The 16,925-nt window shown below is 42.3% G+C and overlaps 1 protein-coding gene and 1 pseudogene across 2 annotated transcripts in view; both read right to left on the reverse strand.

Annotated features, from left to right (window-relative positions):
* Positions 1-7,759, reverse strand: part of LOC311101236 (spectrin beta chain, non-erythrocytic 4-like) — a gene marked incomplete at its 5' end in the record, with an annotated part of 59,900 nt that extends 52,141 nt beyond the window's left edge. Inside the window, 8 exon segments of the mRNA XM_084142348.1 lie at positions 375-562; positions 883-995; positions 1,228-1,343; positions 1,436-1,516; positions 3,280-3,371; positions 6,169-6,342; positions 6,804-6,955; positions 7,609-7,759. Coding sequence (XP_083998474.1) covers positions 375-562; positions 883-995; positions 1,228-1,343; positions 1,436-1,516; positions 3,280-3,371; positions 6,169-6,342; positions 6,804-6,955; positions 7,609-7,759 — 1,067 coding nt within the window.
* An 8,041-nt stretch (positions 7,760-15,800) lies between these two features.
* Positions 15,801-16,413, reverse strand: LOC311101506 (cAMP-dependent protein kinase catalytic subunit alpha-like; annotated as a pseudogene). The gene has a single exon. The product of its transcript is annotated as a cAMP-dependent protein kinase catalytic subunit alpha-like (transcript).
* Positions 16,414-16,925: the final 512 nt, after the last annotated feature.

The following is a 16,925-nucleotide window of genomic DNA, read 5'->3' on the forward strand; positions in this document are numbered from 1 at the left end:
TACTAAAGTGCCCACACCCATCAATGTGTGGTTTTAGTTGAATACTGCAACAGTTATGGTATATACCACATATCAAATTGGAATAAGACAAATCAAAAGCATTTGTCTGGGGGCATTCACCTGAGAAAATAACATAAAACTATAAGCTATAAGAACTATAAAACTATCTAAAACTATAAAAGGATGAAACTATTGACTCAACCTAAATCCTGTCCTTAAACTAAAGCAACCAAAATTGTTTAGTGATATTTGTATAAAGCAAAAGTTTGAAGTTTGAAACCCTCTGGTGTATGAATGGGACCACTTTAGATAGAAAAATAATTGACGCTATATAATTTATGCTTTTATGTGTCATTTGCACAGTGTTGACTTACTTGATGGGCTTCTCGATGGTGCAGTAGGTGGTGAAGGCTTGAAGCTGTTGCTGAACACCCGTTAAGGAGTTGGCAAACTTCTGGTTGCTGATGATGGCTATGGTCTTCTCGATCCACTCCAGGAGCTCCGAGGCCAGAGCCTCATATCGATCGATCATCTTCTGACCCTCAATGGCATTGTCCAAGACCTGTATAACACATAAACATTTAGCATGGATGGATATTACGTAGGAGTGATTTAATTCATAACTTTTGTTTAATAGCATTTTATAATGGATTGAATCGTTATCAGTTTGTTTTGACCTACACAACTACACTCGTGTGCAAAACATATGACATACATATCGCTCATGTTACTCATGTGGTCATAACATACAGTACATATCACTGTATATATACTGTATATCACTGTATACTGTATAAGATATTTACACAGGTTCCAATGACAACTGTTTTACCATGTACAGCAGGATCCAGGGTTAAATAGTGTGTGTCAGCATTCTCATACCTTTCCCACTCTCTTGCCCTCTACTCGAAGGGCTTTCATCTTGGAGAAGTAATGGTAGTAGGACACAACATAGGTTATTATCGACTTCTCATCTGGGTTCTCCGTATTCACGTCTGCAGATTCACACAGGAGGGACAACAATACATAGACATTGACATCACACATACACTATATAACATAATCACACCTTCACATGAAATCATTTTAGTAGTGTAAAATATCAACTATGGTCACTGTAGCTGAAAGTCTGTGATGGTTTGCATGTTTGAGATATATGTTACCAAATGTCCATGAATTGTTGAGGAGGTTGTCTAGCTGCTATTTCAATTCTTTGTGCAGTCTTACCTTCAGGGTCCAGGAGTTTGGTGAGCCCCAGGTTCTGCTCAGCAATGTTGAAGGCTTGCTGGAGGTTGTGTGTGGCATTGGACCGGATCAGCTTATGGAATTCAATCAAATCAGGCCTGTAGTAAAGTATGGTCACTTAGTTCACTTTCTACATGGTCACATAAATACATCTTTTAAAACAAGACTTGCTTGTTTAGCCAATGCTGACCTGTGTCGGTGAATGAGAGCGTTGAAGGCGAGACCATCTCTCCAGCATGTGGTGAAGTTCTGGATGTTGACCTCAGAGTACCTGTGGGACAGTTGACACAGAACACACTCACAACCATTGTTCCAATACATACAGTACCAGTCAGAAGTTTGGACACACCTACTCATTCAAAGTATTTTCTTTATTTTTACTATTTTCTACATTGTAGAATAATAGTGAAGACATCAAAACTATGACATAACCTATATGGAATCATGCAGTAACCAAAAAAGGGTTAAGCAAATCAAAATATATTTTAGATTTTAGATTCTTCAAAGTAGCCACCCTTTGCCTTGAAGTAGCCACCCTTTGCTTTGATGACAGCTTTGCACACTCTTGGCATTCTCTCAACCAGCTTCATGAGGAATGCTTTTCCAACAGTCTTGAAGGAGTTCCCACATATGCTGAGCACTTGTTGGCTGCTATTCCTTCACTCTGCAGTCCAACTCATCCCAAACCATCTCAATTGGGTTGAGGTCAGGGGATTGTGGAGGCCAGGTCATCTGATGCAGCCCTCTATCACTCTCCTTGGTCAAAAAGCCCTTACACAGCCTGGAGGTGTGTTTTGGGTCATTGTCCTGTTGAAAAACAAACTATAGTCCCACTAAGCGCAAACCAGATGGAACGGCGTATCGCTGCAGAATGCTGTGGTAGCCATGCTGGTTAAGTGTGCCTTGAATTCTAAATAATTCACAGACAGTGTCACCAGCAAAGCCAGCAAAGCACCCCCACACCATCACACCTCCTCCATGCTTCACGGTGGGAACCACACATGCAGAGATCATCCGTTCACCTACTCTGCGTCTCACAAAGACACAAACCAAAAATCTCCAATTTGGACTCCAGACCAAAGGACACATTTCCACCGGTCTAATGTCCATTGCTTATGTTTCTTGGCCCAAGCATGTCTCTTCTTATTTCTTTGCAGCAATTCAACCATGAAGTCCTGATTCACACAGTCTCCTCTGAACAGTTGATGTTGAGATGTGTCTGTTACTTGAACTCTGTGAAGCATTTACTTGGGCTGCAATCTGAGGTGCTGTTAACATTAATGAACTTATCCTCTGCAGCAGAGGTAACTCTTGGTCTTCCTTTCCTGTGGCGGTCCTCATGAGTGCCAGTTTCATCATAGCGCTTGATGGTTTTTGCGACTGCACTTGAAGAAACTTTCAAAGTTGTTGACATTTTCTGGATTGACTGACCTTCATGTCTTAAAGTAATGATGGACTGTCATTTCTCTTTGCTAATTTGAGCTGTTCTTGCCATAATATGGACTTGGTATTTTACCAAATAGGGCTATCTTCTGTATACCACCCCTACCTTGCCACAACACAACTGATTGGCTCATACGCATTAAGGAGGAAAGAAATTCCACAAATTAACTTTTAACAAGGCACACCTTTTAATTGAAATGCATTCCAGGTGACTACCTCATGAAGCTGGTTGAGAGAATGCCAAGCGTGTGCAAAGCTGTCATCAAGGCAAAGGGTGGCTACTTTGAAGAGTCTCAAATATAAAATATATTTTGATTTGATTAACACTTTTTTGGTTACTACATGTTTCCATATGTGTTATTTCATAGTTTTGATGTCTTCACTATTATTCTACAATGTAGAAAAGAGTAAAACTAAAGAAAAACCCTTGAATGAGTAGGTGTGTCCAAACTTTTGACTGGTACTGTATATGCTATCTAACTAAAGACATTGCATGTAACAATGGAAGTAAAACAACTCAACATCCTTAAAGACATGTATAGAAAGTGGAAACTGTTCAATTTTGGCTTTTGGTTAAATTAAGACACTCACCCAGCGGTTTTCATCTGGCACCAGAGTAGCAGGGCATCCTTTGCCGACCGCGTCTCCCTGTTGTCGTCACACTCAATCTTAATCCCCTGGATCTGTATGTACAGGGAAGGAGAGCAGACGACCAACAACCACGGTCAAGGAACCAGCCTCAAAACTGTCCTCAGTTCAGTAAGATCACCCGATTACTATGAGGTTGAGAAGAAAACAGTTAGGAAACACACCCATATTGCTGGTCAGTTTCAAACATTCTGAACCCAAAACCCAGTGCCTTTCAACAGCCACACCAGGAGTGTATTCATTACGCCAATTCTGTTGCAAACAGTTTAGTCTGTTTCAAAATGTTTTGCAACAGAAACCGTTCACTCTAAACGGAAAACAAGAGTTTCTATTGGACAAATTCAGGTAGTCCCTCCCCATTTCATTCCATTTGCTCTGTTTGCTTCCGTTTGGTTCTTAAATGGTAAGCGGTTTCCGTTGCAAGACGTAATGAATACACCCCAATAGTCACACAACTGCATTGCATGTCTCATCACTAACTCACACACAGTGCCTGTCATGTTGGGAGGAAGGCCACAGAATCATGACAACATCACTGTGCGCCCTCATCATCTATGACAGCCATTGGCCCAATCATGTCACCCTGACATGACACATGTTAATGGGGGGGTTGACACCCTAGAATCTGCTAGATCACCCATTTCAACCAATCGCACTTCATCCACTCACATACACGCTCACTCACACTGGAAAGCAACTGCAGGTTTATAGGACTATACTGCATGTATACACGGTTTAGTCTCCACCTACAAGGAACGGTTATTTGTGATTAAATTATGATAGGATAACACTACCGGTATGTTAAACTGAACAACTATAGTTCAAATGAACTGCTGCCCAGAACCAAACTGACTTTTCACAAGAGCCAATGATGACATTCCATCTCTAAAATGTACCTTACCTGCTCATATTTCAGATCAGGCAGATTTGAAATACCCTTGCTCGCAGTGCATATCATCCAACAACAAACAAGATCCCTGAGAGAAACAAACTGTCTGACAGTGACAGAGAGGCATACACCACGCAGGTCACAATTAGGTAGCACAAACACAACGACACTGAGCGAAGCAACTAGAATGGAATAGTTAAGTTACTAAACATAATGAAGGTATCAAGTGTTTATTAGAGCCTTCAAATCGGCTCCTGGAGATCATTTACCTCCTGGAGGCCTCTTTTCCCCCCTTTCTCTCGCTGTGTCTGCTGCCTGCTGCAGTGGCTAGGCCTTACCTGCTGACTGGGCAAAGTAAACTGAAACAGTCCAAGGGTAGGGGAGAGGTGGAAGAGAGGGAGAGAGAAAGGAATAGAGAGAAAGAAAGAGAGAGAGAGACAGAAAGGGAGGAGAGACGTAGTAAACTAAAAGAGGAGTGTGACGAGAGAGTGATGAGACAACCACAAACGGTTGCAGAATCGGTGACAGAGAAGGAAGGAGGAGTGGCAGAGTGAGAAGGAGGGAAGGTGTGGGAGGAGGATTGGCGCTGACTGCATCTTGCCCCGCCCAGAGCAACACCCCTTGCTCCCTACAGCACAAATCAGTTTCCAATAACGCGCTCCTCTTTCACTGCATGCAAAATTGAAGAGGCCATCGACTCGCTGGCTCCACAGTCAGTGCAGTAGAATGGGATGCCGGCCAAAAGTGCCCCAGCTAACCCGTAATCACTGTTAGAAGGCAGAACGATAAGCTATGCCATGTTAGCCTCTCCTCCTGAGACCCTAGGCACCACTAGCCTATGTCCCTGAATCATATTTACAGAGTAACGCTGATTTGAATAATGCAAGACATGCGTTTATGCTGAGACCACCACTGTCCTGAAGCGACAACAAAAGCCAAACGATTTTGTGCTACTTACATGAATGTCACTTGTCTGTGGTATCGCGTCCTGTAAGGCCTTGTGCCCATTGTATGTGTACAGTATGTCTCTGAGGCAGATGTCAGACAGTACGTCCCTGTTTGAGATCCAACTACGATCAGGACCAGAGTGATATTCAAGCTTTGCTAGTAACGTCACACAGTGATGACGCGGCATGTTTCAGGGCTTCTCCATACAGTCTTTTGGCCAGTCTATAAATCATTCTGATTTATGCCCTTTCTCTCCTAAATTAAGACAGTGCTGAAACCAGCATGCCTGTTGTGACTGATTTGTAATAGACTGTCATAGCCCCAGTTAAAAAAGTAAACATTGGCTGTTGATTACATCCCTTTTTGTACATGGTGGGGTCGCACATTTTTTGAAATATCAAAATGGGGTCACAGGCCAAATAAAGTTTGTGGACCACTGCCTTAGTGGGAGTGCCCATAGAATTATATGTGAGTGACCTACTGAGTAAAGTACTTTGTGGGAGATTACGCTAATGCCTATACGCCGGTCATTCTGTATTGGCTAAAGAAGGCCATGTTTAACACGTTGGTCCACCAGACTCTTCCTGACTCTTTGGGCAGATTGTCTATGATGTCATATCGTAGAACATGCACCAGTCAGAAACAGGAGTTTGTAGAAACAATGGTGCACACCCACATAAGGTTCATCATCCACATGCTGACTGAGTTCAAAAGTACCCCACAGGGACAAAGAAAGAATAGAGCTACACAGCACTAAAACATACAGTCCTCAACATGAACCACACACAGGCCTGCAGGAACTGGATGCCCAAAATACCTCAGCAGAGGTTAAGCTAGCAGCAGGTCTTAAGGACAATCCCAACAGGGTACAGGAACGGCCCCACAGGAGTTGGCTGCATGACGAAATAAAAAAATGTACATCCAAAATACAACCACAACAGAAACCACAGAGACAGACAACACCAGGCACCAGGACGTGTGGGCTAGGTCACTACCTGGAAGCGAAGGATGATGGTCCAGATGAGGCCAAGGGTGAGGCGGTGGTTGCCGTCGACGATGTCATGAGAGCCGACGTTCTCCAGGTGGACTCTCTGCTCCTTGAGGAACTGCAGGGCCTTGTCCACGTTCTCCAGGCAATGGATCCGCATGCGACCCCGCGTGGGCCTCGGCTAGGGGAGGGAGGGATGGGGGAGGGGAGGAGGGAGGGAGAGAAGGGTGAGAGGACAGTGAGGTAAGGAGGGAATGAGAGAGGGAACAACAGTGGAATTGTGAGAGGAGTAATGCTTGATTGGTCACAGCAATCTGCATGGGAAATACTGGCTTTGATCTCAATGCCTTTATAGTAAGACAATATTTTTCTCATTAAAAACACAATGGCAAAGAACGCAAATGCTGTTCCCATCCAATTGTCAAACCACATTATGCTGACTCCTATTCTCATACAATTACACATAACATATAGCTGCAGTGCTGACAACATTCATGAAACATTTAGACATGACTTAATAATATTTGGAACAAAAATAACTACAATGCAGAGCTCTTTGTTGAATAGTTTGTGTTTGTTCTCCTAGCATCTACTGACTTAAAGGTTGACTGAGGTTGTGAACCAGAGAATGGGTTGACCAACCAGCATCTCCCCAGACAGCACCTCCAGCAGCCTGGTGAGCATGTAGCCGTCTCGGAGGTCGTTGTAGAGGTCAGCGATCCGACAGGACACTCTGGCCAGGTGGGAGTTCACCCACTTAGTGAAGGTCTTCTTCTGGACAGCATCTCTCTCTTCTGCAGGAGAAATTAGATACACACAAGGCTTACAGACGTAGGATCTTAATTTGAGCCAGTTTGCTACAGCAGGAAAATAAACCTGCAGCAACAGGAAATGTGAATTATCATGTGGAATTATATGGACATTTTTGTGTGGTGTTGATCCATTTTATGTTAGGGCAAATCAAGTCTGACATTTGAAAGTAGAAATTACAAACTTTAGAATCCTTTTTTAACCTTGAATATACTACAAGTTTGCGTTTCCTGCTGTGCAGGAAAATTCTCAGCAACAAAAGAGTGATCAAATTAAGATCCTACTTCTTTAGTTCATCAGGATAGAGCTCTGATCAGTGATGTAGTTACTAAACCTCATATCTGAGTCATGTCCCCAGTCACTACTGGTCCAGTCCGAGTCCAAGTCCGAGTCACCACTGGTCCTGGACTCAAGTAATACAACACTGGCTCTGATATATCAACCATACCTCCTTGTCAGTAGCCCCCTGTATGATAGATCATGAATCAAGTCCTTCCACAAATGTAAACCTCCATCAGGTATACTGGGGGGGTCTATGAAGCTTGTGTGTTTTGTGAGTGATGGAGCTGTGACTGAGACAGGTGAAGGTGCTCTTGCTCCTCAAGTCCAGTATGGTCTAGTCTCTCTATCCACCCACCTGCCAAGGCCTTGATGCGGGAACACTCAAACAGTTTGGAGCTGGTCACCTCGGTTTCCCAGTGTCCCGAGCTGCCGGCCAGACGGGTGTTGTTGTTGTTGAGCTGGCGCTGGGCCTCCGCGTTGTCCAGGTCTGTGGAGGCATTGGCCATTGCGCCTATTTCCCCGAGCAACCCTGCAGACACACAGTAGGAGAGTTCCTCATTCAATACTCACCCATTTGCTTATCAAGAACATTTATGATACTTCATAATAATTTCTCATTCATGACTCATCATTTGCATAAAATACATAACAGAGGGAGTTTGGCACACTCTTCTTCCCTTATCATGTCTTTAAAAAAATAACTTTATTGAAACAACTGGCTCATATTGTGTCTCTTTCACATCAAGTGGGATGAGATCAGAGCAGTGCCGTCAGTAAACAGTACAATAAATCAACCAGAGAGCTACTGCCCTTATCCCCAATCCCTCTGGCTCTTTGTCATGTTATACTCATGTAAGTATGAATATGGACATGTTCAAGTATACAGTTGAAGTCTGAAGTTTATATACACTTAGGTTGGAGTCATTAAAACTCGTTTTCCAACCATTCCACACATTTCTTGTTAACAAACTATAGTTTTGGCAAGTCGGTTAGGACATCTACTTTGTGCATGACACAAGTATTTTTTCCAACATTTGTTTACAGACAGATTATTTCACTTATAATTCACTGTATCACAATTCCAGTCAGGGGCGGTGTGTTCAATAGGGCGATATGGGCGACGCACTGCCAAACGGGAAAAGGAAGGGATTTTTTTTCTAATCAATTATATCACGGCAACAGTAGTTATCAGTGTTGTAATGTCCAATCAGGCTAAAGTCGTGCTTCAAATGGCTCCCCCCCCTTTTGGGGCGATTTCAGTCAGGTTGAAAATCGCCCAGAAGTCTGTCATAGACTCCCATGTAAAATCTATTTTTTTCAAATTTCAGAGCTTTCAATACAATCTCTATGGGTGTCTGAGGGCTTGCACTTACGCGCTTTCGTCATACGTAACGTAACCATGAACGTAACTAAGAAAAGAGCGGATTGTGTCTTTGAAAGAAGTTCCTTTTTGTCGGCGAACAAATGAAGATAAATTGGCAACGAAACAATTAGGACCTCCCAGACCAAATTTAATAATTCAACAGGTTTCTACTAAAGGCGGAAAGTCCTACACCCGAGAATTTTCCAAAAATTGGTACGAACGAAAAAATAACATTGCCACTCAACTGGATGAGGGATACAGGCTAGCTGTCCGCCGCCACAACGATGAGGTTAGTGTTGATAATCACAAGTTTACTGGAGAACTGAGACCAAGTAGAGACTTTGGACAGGGTGGATATGGTATAATAAAGGCAGTTTATTCAGAGGTAAAGATATCTGGAATCGCGTGCACGGACCCGTTCGTCAAACTCTTAGGGAGCTATACATTAAGCCCCATTACTTACCATATCAGATAAGAGAAATTGCTGCAGCTACATATATTTTACATCCTGGCCCTACATAGTTCACTATTTGCATCACTTACCAAAATATTACATGTGGTCATATATGCTTGGAAAGTGGAGATGCCATAGAACGTCAAAAAAGTAAACATTGCTGGAGACACATTGCCGTTTTGGAGAAGACATCGCGTTTGCTAGCGAAGAGATTTGTTGTGGCAAATGAACTTGGGCTGGGAATTGCCAGGAACCTCACGATAAGATATATGCATTGCGAGTCTCATGATTCTATACGTATTGCGATTCGATACTGTGATTTTATTGCGCACCATATGTCTGTTGCAGAGGGATCAGAAAGCCATGAGAACGAGTTTTGATCAGTCATGGAAATAAAAGTGCTGAAAACAAATTGGCTCCCAATGTGAAAAGATTGAGAACAAGCTATGAAGGAACAATAATGGTGTTTTGGTGCAGGTACAGCCAACTAGCGCTAAAATATTGCGATATTGTCAATACAGTATATCGTAAAGTATCACTATGTAACTCGATTTCTTTCACCCCAATCCCTCAAATTAACGGTAAATAACTGAATTGTTTGCCCCACATTTAGCTAAGATGATTAGCTAGCCAGCTAAAATGTTTTATTTAGTTAGCAGTCGCATCTACAATAGTTTACTGTCAATAACATGTCTCCAAAAATGACGTGGTGTCTCCAATTGTGTTGACATTTTACAATTGCGATGCGCATCCATGAGTATCCACTTTCTGTAGCTCAGCTGGTAGAGCACGGCGCTTGTAACGCCAAGGTAGTGGGTTCGATCCCCGGGACCACCCATACACAAAAATGTATGCACGCATGACTGTAAGTCGCTTTGGATAAAAGCGTCTGCTAAATGGTATATTATTATTATTATTATTATTATCTGAAGAGAGCCCCGAAACATTGTGTGCAGACATTTTATGCAATAAATGAAGTAGGTTGAATCTAGTAGTTCTGATATTCTGATTGGTCCTGATGAGTTGGGCGAGGTCCCCTCCAGGCTACTGTCACTGTTGCATTGGCTCTGAGTCGGGTTCTCTGTCTTCAAATGTTCAGCCTAAGAGAGGGGATTTTTGTGTGTGTGTGTGTGTGTGTGTGTTTAACAGTGATGATGTGTGTGTGTGTGTGTGTGTGTGTGTGTGTGTGTGTGTGTGTGTGTGTGTGTTTAACAGTGATGATGTGTGTGTGTGTGTGTTTGTGTGTGTGTGTGTGTGTGTCCTCAGAGCAAGAACTCGTGAGTTGGAAGAACTGAGAGGCCTATGGCGTGGGTGTTGTCCTTGGCCACCTGCTGACAAGGCTGACAAGATAGGACCCTTTTGTCCATTGTTATTGGATAGGAACAGAACTTATAACCAGCTCCTGACCTAAATAGATCTTAGCACAACATTTTACTCAACATATCATATTCCATATTCACTATAACAAATATATTTACTACGACATTAGCAAGAACCGCCACATCCTCAGCCGGCTAATCCAGTGTGTGAAGTTTTGCGGAGTGTTTGAGTTAGCTTTGCGAGGCAAAGATGAAACTGAGGGCTCCACCAACCCTGGTAAGCCAACACTTTTGAGATCAGTCAATAAATGCTTCTGGTATTGACTTATATGCTGCCCCTGTCTTCATGTTGTTGCTGGACATATCTTTTTTAAAATGTGTGTAGGTCACCTAAATCATCAGAAAAATTGCCCCCCCTGAGAATTTTTTCAGGAGCCGCCACTGATTCCAGTGGGTCAGAAGTTTACATACACCAAGTTGACTGTGCCTTTAAACAGCTTGGAAAATTCCAGAAAATGATGTCATGGCTTTAGAAGCTTCTGATAGGCTAATTGACATCATTTGAGTCAATTGGAGGTGAACCTGTGGATGTATTTCAACGCCTATCTTCAAACTCAGTGCCTCTTTGCTTGACATCATGGGAAAATAAAAAGAAATCAGCCAAGACCTCAGAAAAAAAAATGTTTGACCTCCACAAGTCTGGTTCATCCTTGGGAGCAATTTCCAAACGCCTGAAGGTACCACATTCATCTGTACAAACAATAGTACGCAAGTATAAACACCATGGGACCACACAGCCATCATACCGCTCAGGAAGGAGACGCTTTCTGTCTCCTAGAGATGAACGTACTTTGGTGCGAAAAGTGCAAATCAATCCCAGAACAACAGCAAAGGACCTTGTGAAGATGCTGGAGGAAACAGGTACAAAAGTATCTATATCCACAGTAAAACGAGTCCTATATCGACATAACCTGAAAGGCCGCTCAGCAAGGAAGAAGCCACTGCTCCAAAACTGCCATAAAATGCCAGACTACGGTTTGCATCTGCACATGGGGACAAAGATTGTACTTTTTGGAGAAATGTCCTCTGGTCTGATGAAACAAAAATAGAACTGTTTGGCCATAATGACCATCATTATGTTTGGAGGAAAAAGGGGGTACCTTGCAAGCCGAAGAACACCATCCCAACCGTGAAGCACGGGGGTGGCAGCATCATGCTGTGGGGGTGCTTTGCTGCAGGAGGGAGTGGTGTACTTCACAAAATAGATGGCATGATGAGGAAGGAAAATTATGTGGATATATTGAAGCAACATCTCAAGACATCAGTCAGGAAGTTAAAGCTTGGTCGCAAATGGGTCTTCCAAATGGACAATGACCCCAAGCATACTTCCAGAGTTGTGGCAAAATGGCTTAAGGACAACAAAGTCAAGGTATTGGAGTGGCCATCATAAAGCCCTGACCTCAATCCTATAGAGAATTTGTGGGCAGAACTGAAAAAGCTTGTGCGAGCAAAGAGGCCTACAAACCTGACTCAGTTACACCAGCTCTGTCAGGAGGAATGGGCCAAAATTCACCCAACTTATTGTGGGAAGCTTGTGGAAGGCTACCCGAAACCTTTAACCATGTTAAACAATTTAAAGACAATGCTACCAAATACTAATTGAATGTATGTAAACTTCTGACCCACTAGGAATGTGATAAAAGCTTAAATAAATCATTCTCTCTTCTATTATTCTGACATTTCACATTCTTAAAATAAAGTGGTGATCCTAACTGACCTAAGACAGGGAATTGTTACTAGGATTAAATGTCAGGAATTGTGAAAAACTGAGTTTAAATGTATTTGGCTAAGGTGTATGTAAACTTCCGACTTCAACTGTAAGTGTGGAGGGAATCTGGGAGGGGTAAAATGTACTTTCTTTGCAATGGGAGACTGAGCGAGGTTGAACTATTTTCTGTTACAATACCAGCTATTGTCCTTGAGGCACCTCACAAAGCACAAAGATTTTTTAAATCCCCCTCCCCCAATCCTCAACCCCTGATTCCGCTCCTCTGTTTTCCTCCCATCCCCCAAATTTCCCTTTCAGCATCCAACACCAAAACCATACAGTTTAATGATGGGTCCCCAGTCCACATAAAACAAACACTACCAGTATGGGATAGATAATACAATACAAAACACAACAAATACTAACAACACTAAACATCAGTGAAAGACTTAATGGACCAAAATATAAAAAATATTACACTATGACATATTGATAGATAAGACAATACAAAATAAATATGTATTTCCTGCTCAGCTGCCCCCTCCTCTGAAAAAGCAGTCAAGATGTGAATAGCAGGAGTAAACACTAAATACATGCTCAGTACTCTTACTAATTATAAAGGTTGAAATATTCTAGACTTGTGTAAATCGACTTTTCTGAGGATTATGGAAATAAGATGATCATTCAATATGAAGCTGAGAGGGGTCTGTGTTACTGAAACTCGAAGGCTTGGGATCACGGCAGAGTGTGCATTGTACCGTAACATTCGAGGGTCTCAATCTTTTTCACAGGACTTCCTATTTTATGGGCCTAATATGACCTATAGTAAAGACATGTATTTTAACCCAATGAGTCCCCCCGTATCGCCGGCACATTTTGGACTTCTAACCCCTTTTAAACATTGTGTGTTTAAAACATTGTGTGTTTAGAAGGTCTGTGTGATAATTGGGGGCTGAGCTAAATCGGTCTTTTATACAAAAAAAAGTCTGTAGAGTCCGAATAGTTTGAGCTATCTATGAAAAGATATCTATGAAAAGCTGATACTCTCACGAACACGGACATGTAACATGTTTTGCTCTATGCAACCCATTCTCACAAGTTACACAAAAGTCGTTAGAAGGTAAGGGGTTCTTCTACATAGAAGATCATTGGAGATCCCAGGACATAGTGTCTATACTGTAATAAGCTCACATAGTTGCTGTCACAAACTACAAACTCCACACAGTTGTCACTGACTAGTTGGATATTAATTGCCCAGTGAGCAAACAATTTCTGTACTTACAGCATTCATATAAATTCATTTTTATCAGGTTTTTGCATTGGCGGACCTTATTTTTTTAATGAAATTTAGTAAAACTCATGAATGCAACTATTTATGTCAAATTGTTTTGTGTTCTATTTGTAGCCCTGGTTGTCCTGAAAAGAAAATGGTAAAACACTTCATTGTGAGGCTGGATATAAGGGCTGGACATGCAGATAAACGAAACTCAGATGAATGAAAGACGATTTTTGCTGGGATCTCTGGACTGATAGGGTTAACGGTAAACATGTATTAGCTTTTAAGGAGGCATGAACACAACCAGTCATGTTTTCTTCTGATTGTCAAACAAATCATTTTCAAAAATTTGATTTGTGAACATTCGGAAGAAATAAGCCATACTACAATAGACTTAATGACAAAACTGATTGAAGGACAAATACTGTATATTATCAAATACAAGAAATGCATTTTCAGGAGGTGCACAATGTGTGGTGCCTAATTAAGGCTGGTGGGGGTCCGAATCATCAACATTGTGTTTACATAGGAAATGAATATAACCTTATTACCCCAGATAAAAGCTTGTGGGGAAAACAAAGCCTGGTTGAAAATCAAATAAACCATGTCAATGTGTTCCGTTATTGCACCTCTATCTACTAACCAGCCATTGGTGAGATTTGGGCTGCGATTGTCTTGCATTCAAAAAGATGACATTGCAAATAAAATAAAAATCACACTATAGCTTTTCAAAATCCATAAATCAGATTGTTATACATTTCTTCTCATGAGGAAAAGGAAAATAATTTCACAAATTCACATGCTGACTTCCAACAGTCACACATTGTGACTGAGTGTCCTTTTGAAGATGATGATTTCAGGGTATGTAAGAGTAAAAAGGCCAGCAGCAAGTTGAACAGAGCTGGTGAATTAACATGATTAAATCAGCATTAACCATTCTAACTGAACACTGAATGAAATGACAACATGATTTCTGGCAGATACAAAGTGGGCCTTGATTCATCCTACAAAAGGGGCAGGTGAGAGTCAGTTTGAACAATCTCAGGTACCTCACCACGACCACAGCTTTACATCCTTTCACATCATTCTTTTAAAAGTGATATTGTAAAAAAATAACATGCATCATTTTGCTGAAACATTTTGCTACTTTTTCCTGCGTATTAAAACCACCACCTTCATAGTTAACTGACAAACATGTTTGCGTAAGCAATGTCTTTACTTTTGCGAATTTGGCAGAATTCATACTTGTTTATTTCTGAAATATTCATTTCGGTTTCACAGCTAAGAGACAACTTTGGAAAAAATATGGATATTCACATTTTTCTATAATATATCAACATGCATGTAGAAATGTGCTATGATTTAAATAAACAATAGTGAGAGAAGTGTGTGATCATTATGTTAGTCACTGCCAAATCACTGCTTTTTAACCCACCCTTGAACACTAACACACAAGCACAGAGATTGACTTAAGAGGACACAATTATCCTCAAAAAGGTTTTAAAATGCTCTAATAAATTCAGTTGAAGAGGAAAAGATAGACTTAATTAACATTAGAAATGGTCATGTACACAATTTTTCACAGGTCCTGAAAAAAAGTAGTAAGACCTAAATGAAAAGAGACAAATCGTCGTTTATCTGATCAAAAGTGGTCAGCACTGCCTGAACTGCAAGCGATGAGAGAATCCTCTGAACCCAATAATCATGCCACAACGAGCGGACAGAAGGCGTGTGCAGTAGAGTGTCAACCTTTCAACTAGAAAGGGCACAAGGGCTGATGCCACCAATAGCCAAAGCTCTGCACCAATGCTTTCGACACGGTTTTGCAACCAGTTGGCATTATGATAGGCACATCTGTTGGACTTGGTATTGCTTGGACAGATTCAGGGTGGAGAGACAGAGGGGGGGAACTGGGGTAACAAGATAGGTGTGGGTGGACAATTACAAAACAAGAATGAGATGCCCTCGTTCATTTAGAAGCTTGTAGAGAGGACCCACTCAGGAGGAGCCTAGATTCAGTACCAGAACAGAACATCAATGCCTCAATCTGCCTGCAATGGCTCAAAATGTGTCTCTACGCCTCTGCCAAGATACAAAACAACTGAAGAGAGAGGAGTGTAGCCGCTGCCCCTTCTACCCCTGCCACAAACACAAGAGGGAAAAGATAAGTAACAAGGTGAGAAACAATCAGAAAAGGCAACACTGCTGGCTCTTTCAGGTCTTTTCTCTTCTTTTTCACTCTCTCTTCATTTGGGGGGTGGGGGGGTTACATTGTTGATGTCGTATTTACAAAATGCAAGTTAGCTGTCCAGCTTATCACCTCTCCTCCCAGTTCCTTCTGTTCCCGCCTTTTCTCTCCATATCCCTGTCTCTTTCCGCTACTCCTGGTTGGGCCTAGAACTCGGCAAACTCCTTGCCACATTTCTCTGTGAAGGAGACTCGGATTTCCTCTTCCTCATAGTGGTCAAAGTTGCTGGTTGCCTTTGCACTTGGGAATAAACGGTGCCTCCACCTTCCTCTGGTAAATGGCGATCCAGTCAGTGGTGGTGAACCACTTGTGGCTCTTGATGTCGTTATCTCCGTTCCGCTGGTTGCCGAAGTGCTTGGTCAGGTCCACCTGGAGCAGGTTCCTCAGCAGGTCCTTCAGGTCCGAGCTGAAGTGGGAGGGAAAGCGCACCTTCCCTGACACAATCTTCTCATTGGTCTGAATGGGCTGGTTAGCGAAGAAAGGAGGATAGCCAGCAGCCATCTCATAAATCAGCACGCCCAGAGCCCACCAGTCCACTGCCTTATTATAACCTTTGCTAAGGATGATTTCGGGGGCCAGGTACTCCGGAGTGCCACACAGCGTCCAGGTCCGGCCCTTCACTCACTTTGCAAAACCAAAATCTGTTACCTGTATGTATCCCTGGTTGTCAATGAGCAGGTTCTCAGGCTTCAGGTCTCGGTAGATGAGGTCCAGTGAGTGAAGGTAATCAAAGCAAGCTAGCTAGCTATCGTTGCCTTCCTACTAGCTAGCTAGCTATCACTTGCAGACCGCTGCTCCCGAGTGGAGCAGTGGTCTAAGGCACTGCATCTCAGTGCTTGAGGCGTCACTACAGACCCCCTGGTTCGATTCCAGGCTGTATCACAACTGGCCATGATTGGGAGTCCCATAGGGCGGCACACAATTGGCCCAGTGTCGTCCGGGTTTGGCCAGTGTAGGCCGTCATTGTAAATAAGAATTTGTTCTTAACTGACTTGCCTAGTTAAATAAAGGTAAAATACTTAGTATACAGTTGAAACAATGTTGCAAGTTCGCTAGTGGGCTTGACCCAGTCAATACAATATTGCAAGTTTGTTAGCGAAAGCTCAAGACAGACAGAGAAGGAGACAGGCAGAGTAGAGAGATTCATGTGATTGAAAGAACCTGAACTAAGCTTTCATTTTCATATTTACCACTGTAGCAGTACAACATTTCATTTTAAACAAACATGATAATGGTTCAATTAA

Source organism: Coregonus lavaretus, assembly GCF_964263955.1.
Source record: "Coregonus lavaretus genome assembly, chromosome: 26".
Taxonomy (NCBI): domain Eukaryota; kingdom Metazoa; phylum Chordata; class Actinopteri; order Salmoniformes; family Salmonidae; genus Coregonus; species Coregonus lavaretus.